This window comes from Neopelma chrysocephalum, unplaced genomic scaffold (genome assembly GCF_003984885.1).
Source record: "Neopelma chrysocephalum unplaced genomic scaffold, ASM398488v2 Primary Assembly neopelma1_59, whole genome shotgun sequence".
NCBI classification, from domain to species: Eukaryota; Metazoa; Chordata; class Aves; order Passeriformes; family Pipridae; genus Neopelma; species Neopelma chrysocephalum.
Window position 1 is genome coordinate 1,695,413 of NW_020897714.1, and position 24,689 is coordinate 1,720,101.

The window sequence follows — 24,689 nt, forward strand, 5'->3', positions numbered from 1 at the left end:
CAAAATGATAAATTCACACCTCTTTTCTTTGACTTCATGTAAACTGTATGTTGGAAAAATCCTAGTCTGTCTTAAGTATGTGGACTTCCAGCCAAAGCTAGAACTCTTATTAAAGAGATAACAGAAAAACCAAATTCTATATAGACAGTTTTTCTGTATTAGAGAAGCAGGAATTTTGGACCCTATCCCAATGGTTTGTGCAGGCCTAGTAAATGACTCAAAAAATATTCACAGGCTGATCTAAAGCAAATTATTTCTTTTTTTATATATTTACATCCTTCAGGTCCTATTAGATTCATTATGTTTGCTGGGTTAATTTTTCCAAAGACTATTTCCACAGAACCTGGGAAAGTAAAGCCACCTTAAGAAATTTTGCCTTTTGCTAACTACATTTTTTGTTGCTGTTGCTAGTAAATATCTTATTATGTTCTTTTCAGGTTTGTTCCTAAAATGACTAGTAATACCTCTGGGTACTCGTTTCAAGTCAGCCAGATTGTTGAAGTCTGGACAACACTTTATGCAGTCATTTTCACTCCCTCACTGTTAGTTACAATTCTAACTTGCTTCTTACTTGAGTAAATTCAAAATTTGATGTGTTGATTCGGCAGCTGCAATTCTATGCTATTAATGTTAAATCTAATTTTATAGTATTTGAAGTTGAGAGAATGTGACTTGTTTGTCTGGAACTAAATAATTGAGCATGAAGTCTTGAAACTTGATGCCTTGGTTTACTCCCCAAATGTTTCTTCATAAAGTGAATAAATGATTCTTAATTAGCTGGATAACTGTGTCAGCAATACATGTTAAAATCGTGGTTATTTTTAAGGAATTGCCATCTATAGGGGACATTTGGGAGGTGTAAGAGGAGTGGATATACTCCCTTTTCCCACCCCCTAAACTCAAATCTATTTACAGAAGAAAAGTTACAATGCATATATGGAGAATAGGTGACACAAAGTTCTTTTGAATGCTGATCTGTCAACCGGGAATTTGACATGTAAATGGAAGCAAGGAAAGTGTACCAACAGCTTGAAAAAAAAAATGTGGGTAGCCTGCTTGAAACAGCTTGAAGACACTTTCATGTCTCTTGCTAGCCTCACAGCCATTTCTTTGAGGTAGAAACTAGATAAAGAAACTCTGGAATTGATATAGAAACTGATCCACCTTCTTAAACCTTCTATTTATTGCAAACTTTTCTAAGCTGGGTAGTTTTCTAATTAGTGTTCCTGAAGGCTTGTTTTGGTGACACCACTCTTAGTGGTTCTTGTTTAATTGTTTGCCATGAACTACTTATACTCCTGTTGATGTAAATTACTATTGGAGCATTAGATGACAATTCAACTTTCTAGCTTTCAGTTGTACTTCTCTTGCAATCTGTGATGATCACAGAAACAAGTGGAAATTAGTTATGCTAGTTGCTGATAACCATCATTACAAATTTAGCAGCCTCCTTTTAAATAATCAAAAATCCCTAATCACTTTGCAAAGTGGTACTTGGCTGCTGATGCTGCATTTGAAAATGTCACTGGGGTTCTTTGAAAGGCTTCTTCCTGCTGTTTTCAAACTTCTTAAGCCATTATGTTGCTTTATGCATTATGAATTTGCTTATAAAAATCACGCAATTTCTGATGTCTTTGGAGAGGAGAGTTGCAAGAGGAAAAATTCTAACCAACTGATCTTTCTCTCTCGACAGCAAGTTGAAGTAGATGCACAACAGTGTATGCTTGAAATCTTAGATACTGCAGGAACGGTATGTAAAAAGGAACTTTCCTAAATATTGACGTACAGTGTTAAAACTATCAAAAGCTATAGGGATATAAATGGTGATGGGTTTCTTTCCCCATTTTCTAAAGAGTAACTGTGGTCAGTGCATTCATTGGATTAGAGGGTGTCCTTTAACATACTAGTATTTTAAAAATACTTGAGTATTGCAGCAGAAAATAAATTGCATTTCCTTTGAACTTATGTTCTGTAATAGGGGAAACATGAGATTGAGTATTTTCAAAGAGATTTTGCTCCTGTCTTAAGTTTATATTGCCCAGAGAAAATTTAGGCCCACTGGCTACTCAGGTTTGATTTCTGTTGCTGTAGAGAATAGAGTCTTTCTCATCTCCTTTTTGTTTTGTGTGTGAGATATACTGTGACATTGGGATAAAAATAGTATTGCTTTAGTCAGCTTATAGGAGCTCAAAGCACAAGGTTTATGCTGACCCTTTGCATACTGCTCAGGTTTTTCTCTGACTAGTTCCAGAACTTTTGAAACCAGTTGTTTCCTTCATTGATTCCAGTGAGCTTAAGCTGGAGACCCTTGGAGTTTAACATGTGTTCTCTGAACTGTAATAGTAATCTGGTCGAATAATGGCTTATTTAAATTCCATATTAGATGAATACTCTACAAAAATACAGACGGATGGAGTGGCTGTTTTCTAGAAATAAATCGCACTTTTTATCTGACATACAGGGAGGGACAGAGAGTGACTGATCAGGCACCAGATAGCCAAGTCACAAAAGCAAGAAAGGCAAATGCTATTCCACAGTCATACTGGTAAGAGTTTTCAAACAGGGAGAAGTCCTGGTGCTCCTCTGCAGTGCACCAGTGAGTCTTTATATGCAAAATCGTAGTTGTCACTGAAGTCAAGAAAATATGACAATTCTATTGAGTGTCTCCATCCTCTAGTCCATCTCCTTGGAAATTACAGTGGAATTTAAAATAGAAAAGTGCCTAGACTAAAAAATGGAGACTGAAAAGGGATGCATATACTTTATGATCAATTTTAAGGAACTGTTGGGTGATGGAGAAAAAGTTGGTATGTAAGGAGATATTTGGGAGGAATGTAACTTCTGTAATCTACAGATTACACTGTATCTTCTACTGTACTTTTCTCCCATGAAATTACTCTAGTTTCTGTGACTTTTCTTCCCAGGTTATGGCTGTTGGCAATATCTAGATGTTGCTCAGCCACCCCAGATAGTGTTCCAAACTTCAGATTTCTTTAAAAGCAGTTCTGTTTACTATAGTGCTTATAGTCAAACCACTGTTTGACTATAGCGGTCAGTTTAACAGGGAAGGGAAGGGGCACAAATGCATTGTACTTGTGATCCATTTGTGACATTAAGTTTGTAGCAGTCTGTGCAAGGAAAGTACAAATTGAATGCAACATCTGTATCTTTTTTAATTACAGGAACAGTTTACAGCAATGAGAGATCTATACATGAAAAATGGACAAGGTTTTGCATTAGTATATTCCATCACAGCACAGTCCACATTTAATGATTTACAGGATCTAAGAGAACAGATTCTTCGAGTCAAAGACACTGATGATGTAAGCATCTCTAAAAATTCTTAATACTTAGAGTTTTCATTACAGATGTTGCAGTGTATACACACTGTGGTCAGATGGCTTCCAAGCTTTAAATTAAGAGATGTATCAACCCGTAGATGTGTAGTGCAGAAATGCAACTTGTAAGGTAAACTGGAGAAATTGTAATTCATCATGTGTTATATAGAGAATTGCTTCATCTCTTCCTTTAAAATACTGTATTTGAAACTGTTTATAACCTTATTCACCAGTACTGCAGCAAGCATTTCTAAAGCAACTCTATTGTTCTCTTAATTCTTATCAATGGAGGTTTAAAAACACCTAGAGTTTTTCTCTTCAATATCCCTACTGTTTATGGTATTCTAAAAGCACAAAATTTTAAGTTCTCACAGAAGACAGTATTGTAAGCTTTAAATTTGCGCGTTATGCAGCTTTTATATTTTGTCTGCTTGCAGTTGTTTGGTCATCCTATTTCCATGCAATTTCTATATGCATCTCTTAGCATTATTAAAGCTATAAAGTGAGGCTAAAACCTTACATTTTATAAATGATTAAAAACCCCTTACAACAGTTGAAGGAAGTGAATACTCAGTCCCCTAATAAAGGAAAGAGGTATTTCAAATGTGAAACAGCAGTAAGAATGCATTCGTAACAGAAACACCTTGTAACTTATAGCTTTCAGGCAGAATAACTTCCTTCCTGAAGAAAAATTTAAGCAATGAACAGTTTTTAAGTGTGCTCATCTCATTTAAACTGTGTTTATGCAAACTTTGATGCTTTCCTTACTGCATCTATCTGCATATGTGTCTGCTGACAGCAGACACAGAATGTATTAAACATTTGAGCTTCACGGAAGTGCATTATGACTTCTGCAATACAAACAACCCTGCACTTTCTTGACAATAAGTGTTTGCAGGTCTTGTCTATGTTCAGCAGATTTCTTCTAGAAGTCACTTATTACCCATTATCACAAATGTTTCTCAAAAGGCTAGTATTTAAGTTGCATGTGCCTTTCCCATCCACAACCTACCAAGTTATAGCCTTGTTTAGCATGAAATTATTTTGTACACTTAAATCGAGATAAATGGGATTATATTTAAAATCTTACTTTACGTGGTATATTTATGCTGATTAGCGTAATAGCTTTCTTTCATAGTATTTTGGTAGTATTTCCTTGGAATTGTATTTCATTTCAGAACACTCCCCTCAGTCTCAAAAGGCCCTCCTTAGTATAAGCAGAAAGATAATGAGCTTCAAGTTGCTGCAACTTCAGTTTCCATCAAAATTCACAGAAAAAGTTTTTCGGGTGCCAAAGCTTAGGCATGACTTGCTTTCTTGGTGGGGGAAAATTAAAAAAAAAATAGTTGTAATTTTATAAACCTTTTTTTGACACTTGAATCTGTGAGGAACTTAGCTATGTCCTTAAAATAGTAAAAGAAAAAAAAATTTGGATAATTGCCTTTTCTTGACACAAAGGTTAAATCAGTGTTTTCTGTAGTTGGTAATTTGGATAAGGTAGCATGTTTTTTTTCTCTGTATGCATTACCTTGCTAATAAGAACTGTGTGCGCAAACTGCTCTCTAAAGGTATGCTGATATGCTGAAAGTAGAGGAATGGTGAAAGGAGCTTTAGCATCCTTCATCGTGCTACCAGTACAGTAGCATGTTTCCAGTACGCTGTTTCCAGAATTTCTAAACATGTAAGAATTTTGTAGCAAATTCTTCAGTAGACTTCTTGATGCCTTAAACGTCTAGAAATTAAATCTCAGTAAGTCATATAGAAAACATGAAATTTGCTCAGTTGGCTGTGTTCTGAATCCTCAAATCATTCCCCTCCACTACCCTGTCAAAAGCAGGCAAAAAGTACAGTCACTTGAGGATTAAAGGGTCACACAACTGTAAACTTAAGTTGCAGTTAGACCAGAGCTTGATTATTCTGAAAGTCAGGATCCTTTAAGGATTCAGATAGGGTTTTAGGTGTGCATTTACATGATGCCTTCCTAAAATTTTAATTATTTCTTTGCTGACATTAAATTGTTTTTTAGGTGCCTATGATTCTGGTTGGCAATAAGTGTGACTTGGAAGATGAAAGAGTTGTGGGAAAGGAACAAGGTCAGAACCTAGCAAGGCAATGGAATAACTGTGCGTTCTTAGAGTCTTCTGCAAAATCAAAGATAAATGTTAATGAGGTAAGGCACATTACCTATGTCGGGGAGGGGTAGCAAGGAGGCAAGGATGGGACACTCTGGTAACCAAACATTTACATTGTCAAGGAAAAAGTAAGAAAATCATGAATAACATCCACTATAATGGACAATACTGTACCCTGCTATTGTGAGATGTGTATGTTAAGGGATATATTTATTTTATGATTTGACGGGATTTTTTTCAAATATATTAATTTTAGTGTAATTGGTTCTCAAATTATATTCATATGAATTTAGAATAAATAATTTTTTCATGTTCCATTCCCTAGTTGATATAATTTTTATCAACTGAGACTGTATTGCTAAACTATTTTTTAAAGACCTTTAAGAGAGTTAAGTCATTAAAACTAGTTTGATTTAAGTTATTTGGTGTTAAATTATTTAAGATGGTAAGAACAAAAACTCTTAAAGGTTTTGTTAAAATTAACTGCTCTGTACAGAAAAAGGGAGGCAAAAGCCTCTCTACAATGTATCTACTTGTTAACAGGAGCTAGATGATTGATCAAATGCATGCATTTTGGGGACTTGCCATAACGCATGCCTTTTTATCTGGGGGAAGTGCCAGCATAAAGAATGGGATACAAAAGTTTTAGAAAAAGAAGCTGTGTTAGTATTTACATTTCTGGAATAGCTTGAATTTTATGATACGCCCCACAGTTCATTAGGTTGTGTGGAAAACGTTGGCAGCATCAGTCGAGTTGAAAGGGCCTCTGTGCAAGACTTGCAAGTAATCAAAAGAGTATGGCGGTTTTCAGTGCAGCTCATTTTTAAAATAAGTAATGTGTGTTTAATTAGTTGGGAACTTCTGGAAACTATTCACTTTTTCTGAAATATAAATTAATCACCCTAACTGTATAAAAGTCATATGTTTAATAAACTAGAACTTCCATCAAATACTATAAGCCCTTGTTGGAGCATTTTGCTGCTTTACAGCCAGTGCTTAAGAAACTACTAGGATGGCATTAGTACAAGGACTTTCTTAGTTTAGGAAATATGGAAATAATTGGAACAACGTCAATTATGAATGAAACAGATGCTGTTGAATTGTAGTATGTGGACTTTTCTTAAAATAATGTTTCAAAAAAATTATGTTCTCATTAGAATTCTGGGAAACTCAAAAGTGTGAGAGTCCCATACATGAGTTACTTCTCTGAGAAATGTTACACTTTGTCATGCTGTAGTTCTAGGGATGCTGAATTGATTCCTTAGATACTAGTATTTTAAAGTATCTGGAATAATATCCTTAGAGTGATTTGAGTTAGGAGAAAGCTGTGATCTGTTTCTTGACCTCAGTGCTGAACTGCAAAATAATACCATGTAGTAGTTGATCACTGTGGCATTTTTCATGTGAATTCAGATTAATTTGACCCAGAGATTAAATGGCTGCAGATTATAGATGCCTTTCCAATTTGCTTCACTGAAAGTGGAAAACCCTTGGCAGACAATTATCTTAAACAAGAAAAAAAACCAAACAGTTATTAATTAAGTATACAATTTAACTTTCTAGCTTTGTGATAACTAAATATTTAGAGGGGTTCTTGAGCATGTGAGTACATTATGTGTGAAGATTCAAGGCTTAAGGTTGTAAGAGAAACCTCTTTAATTTTAATAACCCAACTGATTTTTGTCTTCTCAGATCTTTTATGACCTTGTGCGACAAATTAACAGAAAAACTCCAGTGCCTGGAAAAGCACGCAAAAAGTCATCATGTCAGCTACTTTAATACATAACTGTACTGTAGCTCTGAGCCAGGTAAACATTTTAAATTTTCTGTTGGCTATTAAAAACAAAACAACAAACAAAAAACCCTAAACAGCTGTGGTAGCTGTTGATGCAGAACAGCATTGAAAATTATTGATTTACATTATCATAGAAATGTTTATGGTCTTTATTTTGCCATTTCAAAGTCAGAACTACAAATATGTGCAAGACACACTGTTCACATTAGTATCAAAATTTTTTTCAAACTTTAAGGTGTTGGGAGAGCTCAAATTAACAGTGTTTTGATACTTTTGAGTTTTAGCTTTTGGAAACAGTTTTATTTTTTGAAGCCTGGTAGAATATGCTGCAAGAGCTCAATTATCAGGAATGCACATGGTACAGTATTGCAGTTTGCATGCTAAAGTGTCACTTCCTGCTTTGAACTCCTGCATGCATATGCTTCTGTGGTGTCATAGGAATTTTGCTTCCTTTCTTGAGACTGTATGGGTATTTTGGAGGCTGCATTGTAATTGGTACATTTGGAAGAGAGAGGTGAAGCGAGCATTGTAACACTGCACATATTTGACCTGGAGCTATTGTTTACTAGATCAACTTCTTGTTTTCAGTTAGCTAAAGTTCTACATGACTTAATCTGTACTCAAGGCTGCTGAAGGATCAAGGAAGCTCCACCCCATTCTTTAAGCAAGCCTTTTCAGAAGTTAGTCAGCAGGCATGAATTTTTTTCTGCAACTTGTTCTTGGGCAGGTTGTTTTCCTCTTTTCATCTGCAAGCCTTAGTATTGGCAGATTGATGGTCTGTCTTGATTGACCTGACATCATGCAAGTTGCCTGTTATCTCCCTTTCCTTCAGTTTTATTGAACATGTGGTGGTTCAGTTGCTTCAGTACTATGATCTGTTATTTTGTTATCTGATAGAGCTATTTGAGATACTGGAGGACCCTGGTAGGACATCTCACTGTCAGAAATTGCAGGCTTTTATTACTTATCAGATAGTGCTGTGTTTAATTCCTTTTGATAAATTAAAAATTCCTTAATTTGAACAACTTTGATCAATGTAAAACTGAGAGGGTTCCAAACATTAGCTGAGAGTGGCAGAAATGGTTGCTTTGTTTACATAACAGGACTTTTGATTCAGGGGCTTTGATCCTTCAGTTGTGTTTCTGTTTTTAAAGCCATGGGAACTGTCATACAGGAAGCAAAACTAGGCTCCCCAGTCAAATATTACTTCCACAACTCAGCTTGGATTACTACATGTATCCTAATCCAGTTAGGATAATAATTGAGATAGTATGTTATTTGTATATGTACAGTAGGAATTACATTAGTTGAGGAGAAGTGATAAGGTTGTTTTCTGTGTTTGCTATGAACTTTGCTAGTTCCTGCTTTGGTTGTAAAGAGCAAGGACGAATAGTTGTTCTTAATACTAACCCCTTGTTTTGTTGTTACAGGTCTGAAGAACTGTTGCCCAATTCAACAGTGCCAGCATTCCAACTTTATTAAACCTACCAACATCTTAAATGGACTTTCCTGTGGTGGTACCCTTTAAGAAATGGATGAAAGCTACATCAGTTTGCACATTCTAATCACTTTCCAGTGTCATGAGAGATTTTTACTTCTAAATATTCTATGTATGCAACTGGTAAAACCAGAGCCTACATCCAGTATTACTGATAAGAGACATTGTTCATCCACCAATGTTGTACATGTATGAAAACTGTGTACTGTATACTTCAACAATCCCCACTTTCTATTGGAGAGTACAATAATGTAAATCCTAAAAGCACCACTATTTTAGCATAATAAAAGAAAGTCCAAAGAGCTCCTATATAGACTACTCCAGATAACTTTGCTTCATCGGTATTTGTAGCTTATTGTAACTTTTTTAAAGAAATACAGGATCATCATCATCATCATCGTATTGTACAAAAGCGCTTTGATTAACACAACGGCTATATAGTTTTTTAATTTTAGGAAAAACCTGTGGAGACAGTGACCTAGTCTTTAAGAGTCCTTTCAGTATAGCGTCTGACTAAAGACATGGCCTTTAATATCTGTTGGGAAGGAAATGTCCAGACTTTTCAACCTTTTATTGTATGTTTCCTTTTCCTTGTTTACATAGGGAACAATGTTTATAGTTGTGTGTACAGTGGGGGTCTACAACAAGAAGTGTATATTTTAAAAACAATTTTTTAATGATTTAACAATTTTTTGTAAATCATTTTTGGGCTTCTGCAGCTGTAGATTCTCACTGTGATTCCCTTGCTTGCTCATGCATAAGTGTATTTGCAATACCAAATATACAGGTTTAGTACTTTTGCCTGTTAGTGATTGTTTTACATGTGTAACGTTTTGGTTGAGATGTTAAATGGTGGAAGAGTACTGTGGATGTGAATGTGGGAAGTAATTTTAATCATGTGTAATTGGTCACAGGGCCTAAGTTGCAGTAATTAACTTTTGCTGATTTATTTAACAATGCCTTGTTGCTTTGTATGCATTAACGTTTGGGTGTAAAGATTGTGTGTATATCCAACAGGGAGCCACAGTATTTAAATTGACCAACCTAATGTTACAACTGCTTTGAGGTGGCCAAATGTAAACTAAAAGCCTTAATTAAAAGTGGTGCAATTTTGTATGACTTAGCATCAGTAGTTCAATAAATTTGGATTGCCATGCAAGGGCTTGCATTACAGTTATACTACTTGAATGTTTTGTGGTTTAGTAGAACTAGTAAATACTGATTTTTAAATCTCTTACACAGTGCAGATTCATACATCTTAGAATGAAAAGGAACCCTTATGACTTTGTCTTCTGACAAATACTTGCCATAGATATTTCTTGTATCCCATATATTAGGGTGGATGAATTTCTAACTGAATTAAATCCTACTTAGTTCTTGACTTGGAATATTCCAAGGTGTAACAAAGAGTCTAATAGAAAAATACCTGTCTTCAGAGGTTAGACTACCAGTGGCTATTTTGGATACTTAAAAATATGTTACCTGCTATTTTCCTTCTTTCCAGGAAGAATTGTCAGAATTGAATTGTTAAAATTTACTTAGTGTAACTCCAAAAAAAATTATCTTGGGAGACAATATGATTTTTCTGCATGATTAAACCATATTTGTTTGGTTTCACAGAAATCTGCAGAAGAGCATTCTTGCAGTATTGAGTGTAGAATTTTGCAGACTTGAAATATCTGTTAACATTGTTGGACTGAGAACTGGAATGTGGGGACTGTAGATGATTTCCTGATTTTTGGCTGTGCTGCTAAAAATTTATGTCACACCCAAATACTTAGTGCCTCCTATTACTCTGGCACAGAATTATCAGAGCTTGTTCGCATCCATTCCTGCAAATTCAATCAGATTAGGTTAGTTAATACCAATAAGCTTTGAGATAGTTTACATTGCCTAAAGTGAATTAAGGAGCCCAGCTGATCCTTGTGGCTAGTAATTTCATCAGTCCATCACCATTGTTTAATGGAGGTAACACACTTCCGCCTGTGCAGAACCAGAGTTAAGACTGAAATTCCTTTTCACTTATCATTAGAAACCAGAAGATGTGATGATCCCTGTAAATATCACTGTTGCACTCGGCATCCTGCATGGTCCCCAGAGTAGATGAGACCAGAGCACTGGATGCTCCAGTTCTTTTTTCACTAGGTACCTACCTTCTTCCTTGATGAGCTAATCAGTGTTTTTCCTCCCTTCATTTTCATCCTCTGCTTATTCGGGTCTTATAACACTTTTATGTCTCAGTTGTCCTTTTATCAGTCTTTTTAATGTGTTTCTTTTCCAGTAAGCTGTACAGATGGCACTGGGCGAGAGTGAGAGAAAATTCTTTGAGAACATCAGAGAGGGAGCCCTGGTCTGGTCTCAAGTGTCTGGCCAAAGAATACCATTTACAGGGAACATCAGGCTTTGTCCTGAAAGGCTCTGTACCGAAACGTTCTTGGCTGTTCTGTTCCTCAGTAGTAGAGGTATTCAGTTGGATCAAATCCTGAGGAAGTAAAATTTTCAGAATCTCTGGGCTTTAACATCTAAAGATTGTGCTCAAAAAAGTGAAATATGTTCCCCCCCTTACTTCACAACCCCTGTATTTAGAACTTAGGTCAGATTTGGAAAGCTGGGACATCATAACACAGGTAATACCTAAACCCCAGTATTTTTCTCCTTGAAAACATAGGCAAGATTCAAGGGAGCAGTGTCCTGGTTGTTAAAGGGAAGATGCATGACAGAATGATGCTAAGGAAATGATGGACGTGAAGTGTAAAGTAAAACATGGAAATTCTCTTCATATCTAAATAAGTGTGGCATAAGGAGCTGTTCCCACTGAGGAAGTGAACATCCAGTTCCCCACAGGAATTGGAACTATGTAAGCAGTTACCAATTCTAGAAAAGAATCCTGTCTGCTGAAATTCTTGAATGAACTTTGACATATCTTCAAGCTAATTGTTTTGTGTACCAGTGCTTAAGAAGTTCACGCTTGAACTACCTGTACAGAAGCAGAACACTTTTCATAAAGCTTTGGATGAAAATATGCATAATTCACATTTAGAGAACTAATGCAGTAATTTTTGCAAATTCGGTGTTAGTACCCATGTGTTACTGCTTGTAAAGTTAGCTTATGCTTACAGTGCACACAAAGGTTGTGACTGCTTTATTTCCTCCTTAATCTGAAACTGGTATATGTCAATATTTAAAGTCTGACCCTTTTATGGAAAAAGTAATGTTTATGTCTTGAAATACAAAAAAATTAATGGAATTGCACTCTTCATATTAGGACTCTTTCATTGCAGTATAAATTTCCTCTTATACCTTACCCTTGTTCCTAGTGCCCTTTTTCATTCTCAAATTATTCTGTGAAGTGAATGCTACTTTCCTAATAGAAGACTATTTTGAGACATTGGAAGATGCTTTAACATGTCCAAGTGAACTACCTGTAAGCTCAAACTACTACTGCTCTCCTGCATAAGAGAACTTAACTTCTGGGAAAGTATTGTAGAGTTAAATATTACATTTGTTCATAAGATGTACTGATACTGTGATGCTAGAAATGAGAGATGGGAGGAGTTTGGAATCAAACTGCTTGGGTTTTTTTCCGAAGTTTTCTTATCTTTGCCAGTTTTGGAAATAACTTAAAGGGGGAGAGATTTGGCCACAGTACTGTACTAGTTCTAGGTAGGCTTCAGTTTAGACATATCAACAATAGAAATGTGAATGGTCAAAAATAGTCAATGTACTGCTGTCTGTAGCATTTTTTGAATTGTAATCTGATGATGCAGCCAAGCATCAGTGTAGACAGAAAGCTTTTTGTTCGATTTGAAACTGCTATCCCAATGGCATCAGACTATACTTCAATTTATAGCTTTTATTTTGCCTGTGTATGGGAAGGAGAATGAAAGCAAATAACAAGTTGATCAAATATGTAACAAAATGCAGTTGTAAGCTGTTTGCTAAGGTAGCATTAGAGTAGCAGAGCTCTTAATCAAATTAGGTTCTTACTTTGAATCTCAAGCACCTTATGCTTTTCTTTGAAAGGTTTATGAACAAGTTGAGGATTCCTAAAACCTAATTTACATTCTCTGTTCTATGAAGTAAACTCGGGAAAGATGCTTATATTTGTGGAAAACTTTACATTCTTAGTGTGGAATCGTAAACAAAGTTGTTTTGTAGTCTTGATTTTGTTCTCAGTGTTGCAATATCTGGGCTTCAAACAACAGATGAATGTGGATTTTGCTGCTTTTTTTATGTGTTTGTGTTTTTTGGGGGGTTGTTTGTTTGCTTTATTTAAATACCTTCCAAAGCCGTTTATTTTCAGAAGTTTGAATCATCAAGGAGAGAGTGGCTTCCTGTTTTCAAGGAGTTGTTCTTTAGGGAGAAATTTGCTCTTTAGGGAGAGATTTTCAAATGGAGAAAGGAATGTCTTCGTAATTGCACTGGCCTCACTTTAGTCTCAAGAGATACTAGTTCTGCTGTACAACAAGCTCCACAGCTTCATTGTTTTAAGAAAGGTCACTACTACCAGGGCTTCTTTTCTTTGAGGTGGTGGCTGGGGTGAACTACTTCTTTTGAAAAACACTGTCATTTCTAATTAATTCACAAAATGTCTTTTGACTACCATAAACTGGAAGCGATGGGACATTTCTGCAGTCTTGGTTAGTGAGTGAAACTATAGTGGAAGTTAGTTCCTTCTTTCATCACTATACTTTACCTTTTTATACTATGTGGCATTTTTACCTAGTACTTCCAAATCTAGCAGGGTGAAGTCAGTAGCTTCACTCCCATACTAAGTACAAAATCTACATGTGAAGTCCCAGCTCTCATAAACTGGGTTTACTGCTTGTAACACGCCCAATAGCAACAAAGACCCTTGGCAGTACTGTCATGATTTTCATACACAAATAAAATGAAAGTTACAAATTTGTCTCTTTCCTTTTCAATAAAAAGGGGGTTTGGCTGAACTGCCTCAATAGAAGTAGGCATGGGAATCAATTTGTTTAGGTAAGACCCTGAGAGAACATTTTGAGTCTCAACACAGGTATTTAAATACTAAGCAATTACATGAACACTTTAGTTAAATGCTTGAGATTGATTTTAAAAAAAGGTTTCCTTGCTTTTAAATAAAAAAGTGAAGAATTACACACTTCCAGGAACGTGTTTCAACTAAGGAAAGATGGGCTAAACCATGAGCTTTTTTCCTTCTCTTACAAAAAGGCAGGGTATAGCGTACGTTCCGTAGTTTTCTTTGTACTGAATGCAGTTGTGCTGCTGTCCCATATTGCACATGAACTTTGAGCTCTTGCTTTTGGTACTTCTGAATTAAAATTACAATTTTATACATGCAGATGTCATATATATTGGAGCAATTTATTTGCAATATATTGGTGCAATTTATTTGATTCATGAGCTGTCTTCAAACATATTTTGTTGAAAGGTAACTGGAGTTTTGAGTTTACTTGTTTAAAGTTCAGGATATATTATGTCAAAATTAACCTAGTACATCCTGTAGACTTTGTTAACTTCATAGAAAGCTGGATGAGAGCAGAGGAACCTTAAGCATTGACAATACACGTGCCAGGTGTCTGTGTTAGTGATGCTAGCTGCTGGGCTTGCTTTGGTTGTCCTGCCTCTAAGTAGGGAACATTGCTACCTCCCCTGATATTCTGGTAACAAAACTGCAGTTAAGATCAGTGTTGATGCAAATATGTGAAACTTAAGATGGAGATGTAATTTTTAATTATAAATTTGAATTCAGAGTCCTTTATATCACTGAATGAAAATTTTGCATTCTCTTCTGCTTCTTGGAAGCATAACATGCTTGCATGAAACTGTCAGTTGTTTTTTTTTTTCTCTCCTTTTTCCTTTCCCTTTCAGTAGATAAATGTGAAGTAGGATGCCAGTCAAAAAGTACTGCCTGAAAACACACCTTCAGGTTTTTACCCTGTTCCCCCCATATTGTCCCCTTACTGGAGCCTCTAAGGTGTTTCCCTATTCTGTACTTAGAGAGGCTGTACATACTAAGAGAAGTTCTCTCAAGGCCTCCCATCTTTTATATACTTTTAACAGGTTTGTTTGGTTTGGGTTTTTTCAAAAGCATGCATGCTGCCCTCTTAATTTCCCTTCACCCATATATATTTTGCTTTATTCTCATCTGTCATTGCTTTGGGCAAACCTGAGAGAGCACACAAAGGAAGCATATTCTCTTTCATGGTTACATTTCTCATTCGTTTATGCTTCTCTGCCCTGAGTGTGTGAGTTGTTGGCAAACAATTGAACCAGATACTAATTTGTGCATTACTCTAAATTAGCCACTGCACTACAGAGACAATAAGGCTACACTGTTTCAGGAGGATGTGTTGAGAGATAAATTCTATTAAATATGTAGTACTGAATTAGGCTAGAATAGTCCTCTAGTGCTCTTTTATTTTTCTGTTATAATGAAGGTTGTTGCCTTTGCTTGTGCTTTCAAGGTAGTCTACTAGAGAGAAGGGCATCTTCATATATTTATTTTCTTTAAATCCAAAATCACATTTCCTGTGTGACTAATCCACTCTATAGGTCTTCTGCTCGCTTGTGTTTCTGCATATACCCAGTCTTCATCAGCTTTCTTCTTGTGAAGCTGCCTGAAGTTAGGCTCTCTGCCAGCTCAGTGAGACCGCAGGCTTGGGTGCCACGGCATTTTATCAGCATCTTAAGCAAGTTGTGGGACTTCACGTCTTGCAGTTCTGCTGTCTTTTGCAGCCACTGTCAGATGTATCCTTCTGAGGAATGTTAACATATAATTTGCTCAAAGTACCCCACTGTAGCTGTAGCCCTAAATTTACCCAAGTACTTCCAAGTGTGTTTGGATGGCTTTCCTTGTCCTAGAGCACAAGTAAATGAAGTACAGTCAGTAGCAGGCTCGTTTGTACTGATAGAGTAGTAACAGTGCTTTTCTGTAGTTAAAAAAGTAGGCAAAATTCATTTTGGGAAGGGAGAGGTAGTTTCATAACTTTGTTTCATAAGTTTGTCCATGCAGGTAGGGTGTGAGTGGTCCTGCGTGATAGTTACTTTACCCCTTAAAGCTGGTGCCAGCAGTCTGAGTTACACGGGGAGAAACGGGAGAGAAACAGACACGGATTTGTAAGTCGGTGAAAACAAACTCGTCTTTGCCAAGGCTCGGACGCAGACTGCCTTAGCTGTATGTATAAAACATTCTGCCCGTCTGATGAGCCCTTCCCTGGTGCAAATAGCACCAGACACTTTTTAAATACGGGGTTTTTCTAAGCTCTGTCCCTTAACGCGGGATGCCGGGGACTGACAGAGGAAAGCAGCCTTAGGCCGGGCAGTGGTGGGCGGGCAGGTCTCGCCGCTACTGCTCGTCCCCACCACGGCCTGTCTGGCCCCCGCGCAGCCGCTCCGGGGCCGGCGGTGCTCGGTGTCGGCAGTGCCCCGTCCCCGACGCCGGCGGAACTCACGGGCAGCGCGGCGGCCCCGCCCGGCGCGGGCGGAAGGCGGCCGTGTCCTTCCGGGGCGCGGGCCGGCGCTGGCGGAGGCGGGAAGGCTGGAGCCCGGAAGCCTGAGCCGGGCCGGGGCCGCTGCCATGGAGAGGTGAGGGGTGAGGGGCGCGGGGCGGGCGGTGCCCCGTCCCGGGGCTGTGCCGTGTGTGACACGGGCCCCAGCGGAGCGGGTGCGCACAGCGCGGGCTGCGGGACGCAGCGGGGCGGGAGCGACTGCTGAGGGTACCGGGGGCTTTTGTGTCACCCGAGAGCTTGGAGCGTGGTTGCTGCTTCTTGAGTATACCTATGGATTAACCAGGACCCGTGAATTGCTTGGGGATCGCGGGGCCAGGCCTTTGCCAGGCCTGCTTAGGCATCACCGCGGTGCTTTCACAGCGCACCGCGAGCGGCTCCTCCGCGTCTGAGTAACTGGGAGCGGATTCTTTCCCTTCTGCAAGACACGTGAATATTTCCAATCTGTAGTGATTGCGTGTATCCGAAGAAAAAATCATGCTGTTCTTTCAAATTAATTTTTCAGTTCAAAATTGAATTCCATACCTTGCATCTCTTACTAGCCTTTTTCTTCTTTTTTTTTTTCTTTTTAATAGTGATAAAAAAAGGTTTGTTATCGCGTAGAAGGAACAAAGTGTGGGTTTTCAGGAAAGGTCGTTTCCCTGACCTGATAAGCAGTGCTAGATGTTCTGCAGAGGAAACTGGACATCAGTAGTAGAGTTGGAGATGACTTAACACTTTAAATTTCCTAGTTGTGGAGTTAATTTGATGCAACAAAAACATCTTATGTTCTGCTTGAATTCACTTGCTTGCTTTCTGTCTCTGTTACTGTTTTCTAGAAATGGTTTTGAAGACATCTTATCCCCCCTCGAGGCAGAGATGGTCAGACCTGGACGTAAGCAAGGCTCTCAGAAAAGAGTTTCTAGTATCCTTTTTCTGTAAAGAATTTTTGTCTTCTTTTTAACTGCTGCTTGCTGTGTTCACCAGATGTATATATTTTTACTACTGCTATGATTTTAAGCATGTTGAGAATAGTTTTTGAATATACAGTAAGTAACTCTTTATACCCATTTAAAATGAAGAATATATGAATGTAATGTGAAATTGTTACCTGACTTCTGACGTATTCTGCAGCCAAAATTCTGCTATTGAGCTGTCTCATATTTTCCCCTACTCTAGTCAGTTTTCTTTTCTGTGTGGTATTTTCATGCATTAAGGAGAAAAGTTCAAAAACAAAACCGTAATTGCAATGTCTAAAAACTAGTAGGGAGGGATATTAATGACTGTGATTTAGGAAATCTGGATGAGTTTCATTTAGAAAAGTACTGCATTTTCAGCAACATAGTGCATTACTTGTCCTTTACAGAAGAACTTAAAAGTAAGCCAAAAGATGTAATTCTTTGCCTTTTCTCAAAAGTATTTCCTCTGAATGGAATTTTCTCTCTCTCTTCTCTTTCTTACACTGTAGTCTCAAACCATGTCAAAACTGTTGTAGTGATGGCTCAGAACAGATTATTCAAAAGATTTTGGGGAAAGTAAGAGATTGTTCTTGCCTATATGTAGATTGATTATTTTGATTGTGAGTTAAATGTGATTGCACGGATATTGCATTGCCTGTCTGCTAAACTTGTGCCATAATCTTTATATAGTGTGGTGTTTTATAGTTTTTCTTGGGCATATGAACTCAGGTTGATGTCCACCCAGAGAACTATGTGAGCCATAGCTGATTCCATGTCTGAGTTTTTGGAAAAGAAAAAGGAGTTTTCTTCCTTATAGCTTAATTTATGGCTCTATGCTCTTTTGCAGATATTGTGTTACCAGTGATGATTCAGCGTATCTTAACTTTCCATCCATTGTAATAGCAAGAGTAGTGCACAGACAGATTTAAATTTCCACAGAGTTTTCCCCCCTACTTTTTTACAATAAGGAACCCCCCCAATGTAATTTGACAACTAAGATAAGGGTATTTTTATGGTTATAATAGCAAAAGAATCCAGTACATTTGCTGCTTTTTCTAGTTTTTGCATGTAAAATAAAGCTAGTGAGATATTTGCCCTGACTGCATTGTGCCTAGGAATCCAGATGTTCCTGGGCACTAATAATGCAGGCTGCTGAAACATTTGTACAACTACTTAGTAAATCATACCTAGAGCACTAAACCTAGTTGCTGACAGGAAGAAGAAAAGTAGTACAACAGAGCACCTTGAACTGAGAGAGAACTTTTTTAAACAATTTATTCAAACTCAGATTTTTGTGTTATGGTTGATGTAGCATAAAGCAGCTCTTTATGGGGCATAAGGTTTCTCTTTGCTCTGAGCAGTTGTGAGGAGTCCCAGACCTATTCTGTTCATATTTCTGAACTTTGCTTTGTGGTGTCCCTTTTAGCCCTCCAGCCTTAAGGTTCTGGTGAAACATTTTGTGACCTAGCTCAGGCTTATGAATGGGACTTTTTGTTTTACTCTGAAAGAGGTGTAATTACCATAACATTTTTCCTTTCCAAGTAGTCACAATCATTTAGAATAGAGCCAAAAGCATGTTTAGGAGAGCGTTTCTTAACTTGTTTGTTAATCAGTTCTCACATCCCTGGATGACACTATTGGAAACATGACACCCAGAAACCAGTTTCTTTCCCGAACTCCTAATTCATTGCTTCACCAGCCAGGTAAGACTGCTTGCTCTCTTCATCAAGGCTAGGCTTCGCAAACGAAGATTTGGGGAGGGCTCTACCTTGTTACAAGCGCGCTGGTGGCTAAAGAGGCCAATATGAGATAGGCACGTCCGGTTGCAAAAGGCACAGCAGAAAGACTCCTTAGGTGGTATATTCTGCAAGGCACGATTCTTTCTGCGTTGTCTTTTCTCCTCGAGAGTGATCCTGCGTGCTTTCTCAAAAGCATCAGCAGCATTATAGATGGTGTGTCTCCAGACCTTCCGATTTGCGGCCAGAGTAGACCAGTTGTGTTGATCAGTATGGCCAAGGCTGAGATGTTGCTTCAGGGAGTCCTTGTATCTCCTCTTCGGGGCTCCTCTCTTGCTGCAGCCAGTGGCAAGTTCACCATAAAGCAAGATCTTAGGGAGGTGGTGGTCCTCCATCCTTGAGACCTGTCCTGCCCAGCGCAGCTGCATTCTCAGCAACATGGCCTCAATACTTGTGACTGCTGCTTGTTCTAGAACAGACGTATTAGTCACATAATCAGTGCATGTTTAGGATTGTACGGAGGCAACATTGATGGAAGCGTTCTAGGAGTTGCAGGTGGTGGCGGTAGATGACCCATAATTCAGATCCATATAAGAGAGTACACAGCACAATGGCTCTGTAAACACTGATCTTTGTACTTTTCTTCAAGTGTTTATTACGCCAAACTCTTTTATAAAGGTTTCCGAAAGCACCGTATGCCTTTGCTAACCTGTTGTCTATCTCCCCGTCAATCTCACCATCTGAGGAGATGAGGCTACCTAGGTAATTAAACTGCTGGACTGATTTGAGCACTGATTCGCCAATGATGATATGGGGATGATGGAAGACTTCCTGAGGTGCCGGTTGATAGAGAACTTCTGTCTTCTTAAGCTGACTTCCAGCCCAAAGAGCTCAGCAGCATCTGCAAAGCAGGATGTTAAACGCTGCAGAGCTGCTTCTGTGTGAGCGATGAGGGTGGCGTCATCAGCATAAAGCAGCTGCCGGACAAGATAATTTAAGGTCTTAGTATGGACTTTCAGTCGCCTTAGGTTGAATAGGCTTCCATCAGTACGATATCGAATTTAGATACCATCCTGATCGTCGAGGTCTGCCGTGGCCCTTTGGAGCATCATGCTGAAAAAGACTGTGAATAGGGTTGGTGTGAGAACGCAGCCTTGTTTCACACCATTCTTTATTAGAAAGGGCTCAGAAAGTGCATTGCCATATCTGACTTGGCCGTGCTGATTCTCATGAAGCAAGATGATCATTTTAAGGAACTTGGGGGGACAACCTAAGCATTCCAAAATCTGCCATAGACCTTTTCTGCTCAGTATCGAAACCCTTGGTGAGGTCAACAAAGGTTATGTAGAGACCTTTGTTCTGTTCCCTGCACTTCTCTTGCAGTTGTCTGAGAACAAATACCATGTCTGTGGTAATCCTGTTGGCTCTGAAACCACATTGGCTTTCAGGTAGAATTCCTTCTGCTATAGCGGGCTTGCTCTCTTACTGTTTAGTTAAAGTACTTAAGCACTCGTACTTCATAATTAATAGCAATTCATAAGAAGAAGGACATGGACATGCTGTAATGGGTCCAGTGAAGGCCCACAAAGTTGATAAGTGGATTGAAGTATCTGACATATCAGGAGAGACTGAGAAGAGCTGGGATTGTTTATGGGAAAGAGATTGGGGGATCTTGTCAATGTATATAAATACTTGATGGGAGGGAGTTAAAAGAGAGCCAGGCTCTTCTTGGTTGTGCCCATTGAAAAAACAAGAGGCAATAGGCACAAAAGCATATATAGGGAATTCTGTTTAAACATAAGAAAACCTTTTTCCTGTAATGGGGGTTGAATGCTAGAACTGGTTACCCAGATGGTCTGTGGAGTCTCTGTCCTTGGAGAGAGCTGACTGGACAAGGTCCTGAGCAACCTTTTCTAGTTGACACACCCTTGGGCAGGGGACTTGGAGCAGATGATCTCCAGAGGTTCCTTCCAAATTCAGTGTAGTGGGTTGATCCTGGCTGGATGCCAGCTGCTCACCAAACTGCTCTATGATTCCCCACATCAGGCAGGACAAGGTGGGGAGAAAATGTAATTAAAGAGTCACAGGTAGAGATAAAGACAGGGAGAGATCATTCACCCATTACTGCCACAGGCAAAACAGACTCAACTTGGGGAAATTAGTTGATTAACAAACATATCAGAGTAGAATAATGAGAAATAAACCCCAAACTTAAAAACACCTTCCCTCTTCTGAGGCCTAACTTTACTCACATGTTTTATACCTCCTCCCCTGCCAGTGGTGCAGGGGATTAGGGAAAGGGAGCTGTGATCGGTTCATCACAAATCATCTCTGCTGCTCCTTCTTCCTCAGGAGGAGGACTCCTCACACTCTTCTCCTGCTCCATTTTGGGATTTCTCCCACAGGACACAGTCCTCCATGAACTTCTCCAGTGTGAGTCCTTCTCATGGGCTGTAGTTCTTTACAAAGTACTCCAATGTGGGTCCCTTCCACTCCAGCATGGGTCCCCTGCAGGGTCACAAGTCCTGCCAGCAGATCTGGTCCTGCATGGGCTCCTTTCTCCCCAGGGCTACAAATCCTGACAGGACCCTGTTCCAGCATAGGTTTCCCACGGGGTCACAGCCTCCTTTGGGCATCCACCTGCTTTGGTGTGGGGTCCTCCATGGGCTGCAGGTGAATCTCTCCTCCACTGCTGACCTCCACAGGCTGCAGGGGGACAGCAGCTGTTTCACCATGGGCTGCACCACAGGCTGCAGGGGAATCTCTGCTCCAGCGCCTGAAGCACTTCTTGTCCCTCCTTCTGCACTCACCTGGTTTCTACAGAGTTGTTGCTTTCACATTTTCTCACTCCTCCCTCTACTGCTGCTGTTCCCTCAGCAGTTTTTTCCCCTCTTAAATCTGTTATCCCAGAGGTGCTACCACTACTGCTGAGGTGCTCAGCCTTAGCCAGCGGCGGGTCCATCTTGGGGCTGGCTGGCATTGACTCTGCTGGACATGGGGGAAGCTTCTGGCAGCTTCTGACAGAAGTCACCCTCACTACCAAAACCTAGCTGTGCAAACCCAATACACTCAGCTACAAGGTGATTCTGTGATTTTGCAGTTAAACACATTTCTGAAAATGGACAAAACCACCTAGTAGCAGGCAGCATTTATGTTCATAAGTTATTTGCTTATGCTATTCCTGATTAACAATGAATTTTTGCCCTTTAGTTTTTAGAGTGTGTTTGAGCTTCATTTTCATTGTTTGGCACAAGAATGTGTCTTGTATCATTTCAGTTTCTCTGCTTTAGTGAGCAGTTTGTTGTTTCCTTCTTTTTGCAACCTTCTTTTGATTTTGCAGTAGCTTCTGATTCTTCAAGATTGTCTGTTTTGTAGTGTGTCTTTGGATATTTTTCCATCGTTCTTTTTCTGACAGGTTAATTTTGTTGCTGACCTTTCTGCATATTTATTTATTGGTTGGATCAGTTAATTATTCCCTCTCCACTAGCAGAAGAAGAAATTAGCACACCTTACAGAAAGGCTGTGGAACCACACATGCTGGCTAGGGTCAGGTTGCCCTAAAACCTCCCAGTCTCATCCCAAGTTCTGCATCAGTGGACCCCTATTAGGAGCGTGTTTGGGGATTCTTCTGTAACTGGCACTTGTGCAAAGATATGAAGCTCCAGAGAGACTGAGTCTTCGTGATTTCGCAAGGTTCCTGCCAAGTTCTGTGTAGCCCCTGCTTGTTCTTGTTTAGTGTTGGCTTCTATTTTGGCAGCCAGCAGCAAAGATAAATAAATAAATCAGCCTTCTTCTTGAGCAGAAGCTACTTATGTATCAGCATTGTTGTTCTTAGTGTTGACTTGATGCTAAACATACTGTGAAAAGGTCTGTAATCTTCTTAGAGCCTCCCTCACTAGTTGTTGCTGAAATAAAGAAACGTGCCCCTTCCTTATATTTCCATGTCATCACCAGGGCTTACTTCCCCTTTCCCTGTCACAGTCTTTTCCTGTCATCTTTATTTTGTCATCATTCAGGCATTCATATTGGGAATTCCTCTTTTTTGTCATCATCTAACCAGTTTGTTTTCCATCAAGCTCCAAGAGGATGGCTGCACCTTCTGCTGTTCTGTTTACCTTAGGCACTGGAGGAAAAAAAAAGAAAAGTGCCATAGACATTTGATCTTTTGCATCTAAACTGGATGGAGTCTGATGAAGACCCAGGACGTGCCCTTTATTTTGGGGTTGTATATGCTGTTGTGGGCATTTTTCGATGCCTTGGATTTCAGGAGACCAAAAGGAAATATTAGTGATCTCAATGCTGACTGAAGCTGTCTTATTACCAGGAAATGCTGTTGAAAGTTGTACAAGCACTCCTCTCCCCAGATTGGCTACCAAAATGTCATTCCCTCTGCCACTATTGACACAGCTCCTGTCTGTCACTGTCTTGATGCAATCAGTATTTTTAGATGGCTTCTGAAGCTGTTTGTGATTGATAAGGAGACCAAAGTAGCTATTGTCTTGATGGAAATTCTGTGATGTTTGGTTTGTAGGAAGGTCTGTTGTGGTGGATATCTCTGTTGTCATAGGATGTGGTATTTATTATCTTGCAAAGCAGTGTTTACATGACTTAGATATTCCTGGGAACACTAGGCAGTGGGTTGATGTGCAGAAGTATCTGGAGCAGATGTAATGCTTGGTAGAGCAGATTTGTGGTTGTCTTTTGCTTTAAGGATTTGGAGACGATTTTCCAAGAAAGAATGACTAGAGATAAACTGTAGTAACTGAAAGTGTGTCACATATAAGCCTCTCTCTTTCAGGTACTGCACTACATCGGAGCTCCATGAAGCCATCAGATATGTCTGCCATCCTGGGAACAGGAGGGAAATCTCCTCTGATTCTACCAACTTCTGGGCTTTTCAGCAATCTGTCAATGGTAAGATGGTTAGAGCATCTTTTTCTCTTTTGTTCCTGTGAAACAAAAGAAACTACAAGTTTACAGTGTTTCTGTGTTGTTTGCACCAAGGACAAACTGTGGGTAGTATAAGCTTCCTAGTACTACTATTGCTGCTTGCTGCTGGTGTTATTTATTACTGTGTTATTCTTTGAGAAGATGCAGTGAGGAATAATAGGAGGTTTTAAGGACTTTCCCAATACACCATGTGTGTTAAACTGGTCCTTATAACATCAGCTTGTGACTACAAAAATCCTGATATTGCTTGTTTACAAGTTCTTCAAAGATAATTGTTCTATGTCAGCAAGTTAAAACTTAAGAATTTTTCTTATTTTAGCACTCTCCAGTATTAGGCTTCATTTAGGTGTTAAAGTTTGGATTTCAAAGAACAAGCTTTTCTGATGACTTTTTAAGAGGACATTGATTATCTTCTACTTCAATGTTTTTGGAAAAACATTGATTGGAAAAGTTATCAGTAGGGATGTCTGAAGTATTTTATCTGTTTATTTTTAAATTAACTTAAAAGAAGTTTAGATATCTTTCTGTATATGCATTTTAATTAATTCTCCCTTTTAGTTGTTTCTTTATAAGTTATCACCTTCTAGGGCCTAGTTGATCAACATGTATACAGCTCTTAGCACTGGTACTTTTCCTCTGATTCAGAGCCTCTTTTAGCTAATGTTTGGTGAGTGGAATTAGTGCTCTGACTTGAATCCAGTTTAGATTAGTAGGGGAAATTTGGGACTAGACAAAGGCTTTCAGAGGAGGGTGACAGGAAAAAGGACTTTTACTTGTGGAAATTTACTTGCTGGTAGATAAGAACA

At 38.9% G+C, this 24,689-nt stretch overlaps 2 protein-coding genes across 6 annotated transcripts in view; both read left to right on the forward strand.

Moving 5' to 3' along the window:
* The window catches only part of RAP1B (RAP1B, member of RAS oncogene family), a 30,607-nt gene extending 20,294 nt beyond the window's left edge, over positions 1-10,313 (forward strand). For 2 of the 3 annotated variants that reach the window (XM_027679666.1, XM_027679667.1), the window contains exons 4-8: positions 1,694-1,750; positions 3,183-3,323; positions 5,365-5,508; positions 7,163-7,278; positions 8,696-10,313. In XM_027679666.1, the coding sequence (XP_027535467.1) occupies positions 1,694-1,750; positions 3,183-3,323; positions 5,365-5,508; positions 7,163-7,249 (429 nt within the window). In that variant the 3' untranslated portion in view covers positions 7,250-7,278; positions 8,696-10,313. Of the gene's footprint in view, positions 1-1,693; positions 1,751-2,461; positions 2,546-3,182; positions 3,324-5,364; positions 5,509-7,162; positions 7,279-8,695 lie in introns of those variants that run through there. The other variant, XM_027679668.1, reaches the window with a different exon arrangement.
* Positions 10,314-15,853: 5,540 nt separating this feature from the next.
* Positions 15,854-24,689, forward strand: part of NUP107 (nucleoporin 107) — a 28,988-nt gene continuing 20,152 nt past the window's right edge. The window contains exons 1-4 of one of the 3 annotated variants that reach the window (XM_027679724.1): positions 15,854-15,870; positions 17,078-17,163; positions 18,811-18,900; positions 23,732-23,847. In XM_027679724.1, the coding sequence (XP_027535525.1) occupies positions 17,118-17,163; positions 18,811-18,900; positions 23,732-23,847 (252 nt within the window). In that variant the 5' untranslated portion in view covers positions 15,854-15,870; positions 17,078-17,117. Of the gene's footprint in view, positions 15,871-16,160; positions 16,339-16,394; positions 16,470-17,077; positions 17,164-18,810; positions 18,901-23,731; positions 23,848-24,689 lie in introns of those variants that run through there. The other 2 variants (XM_027679722.1, XM_027679723.1) reach the window with 2 other exon arrangements.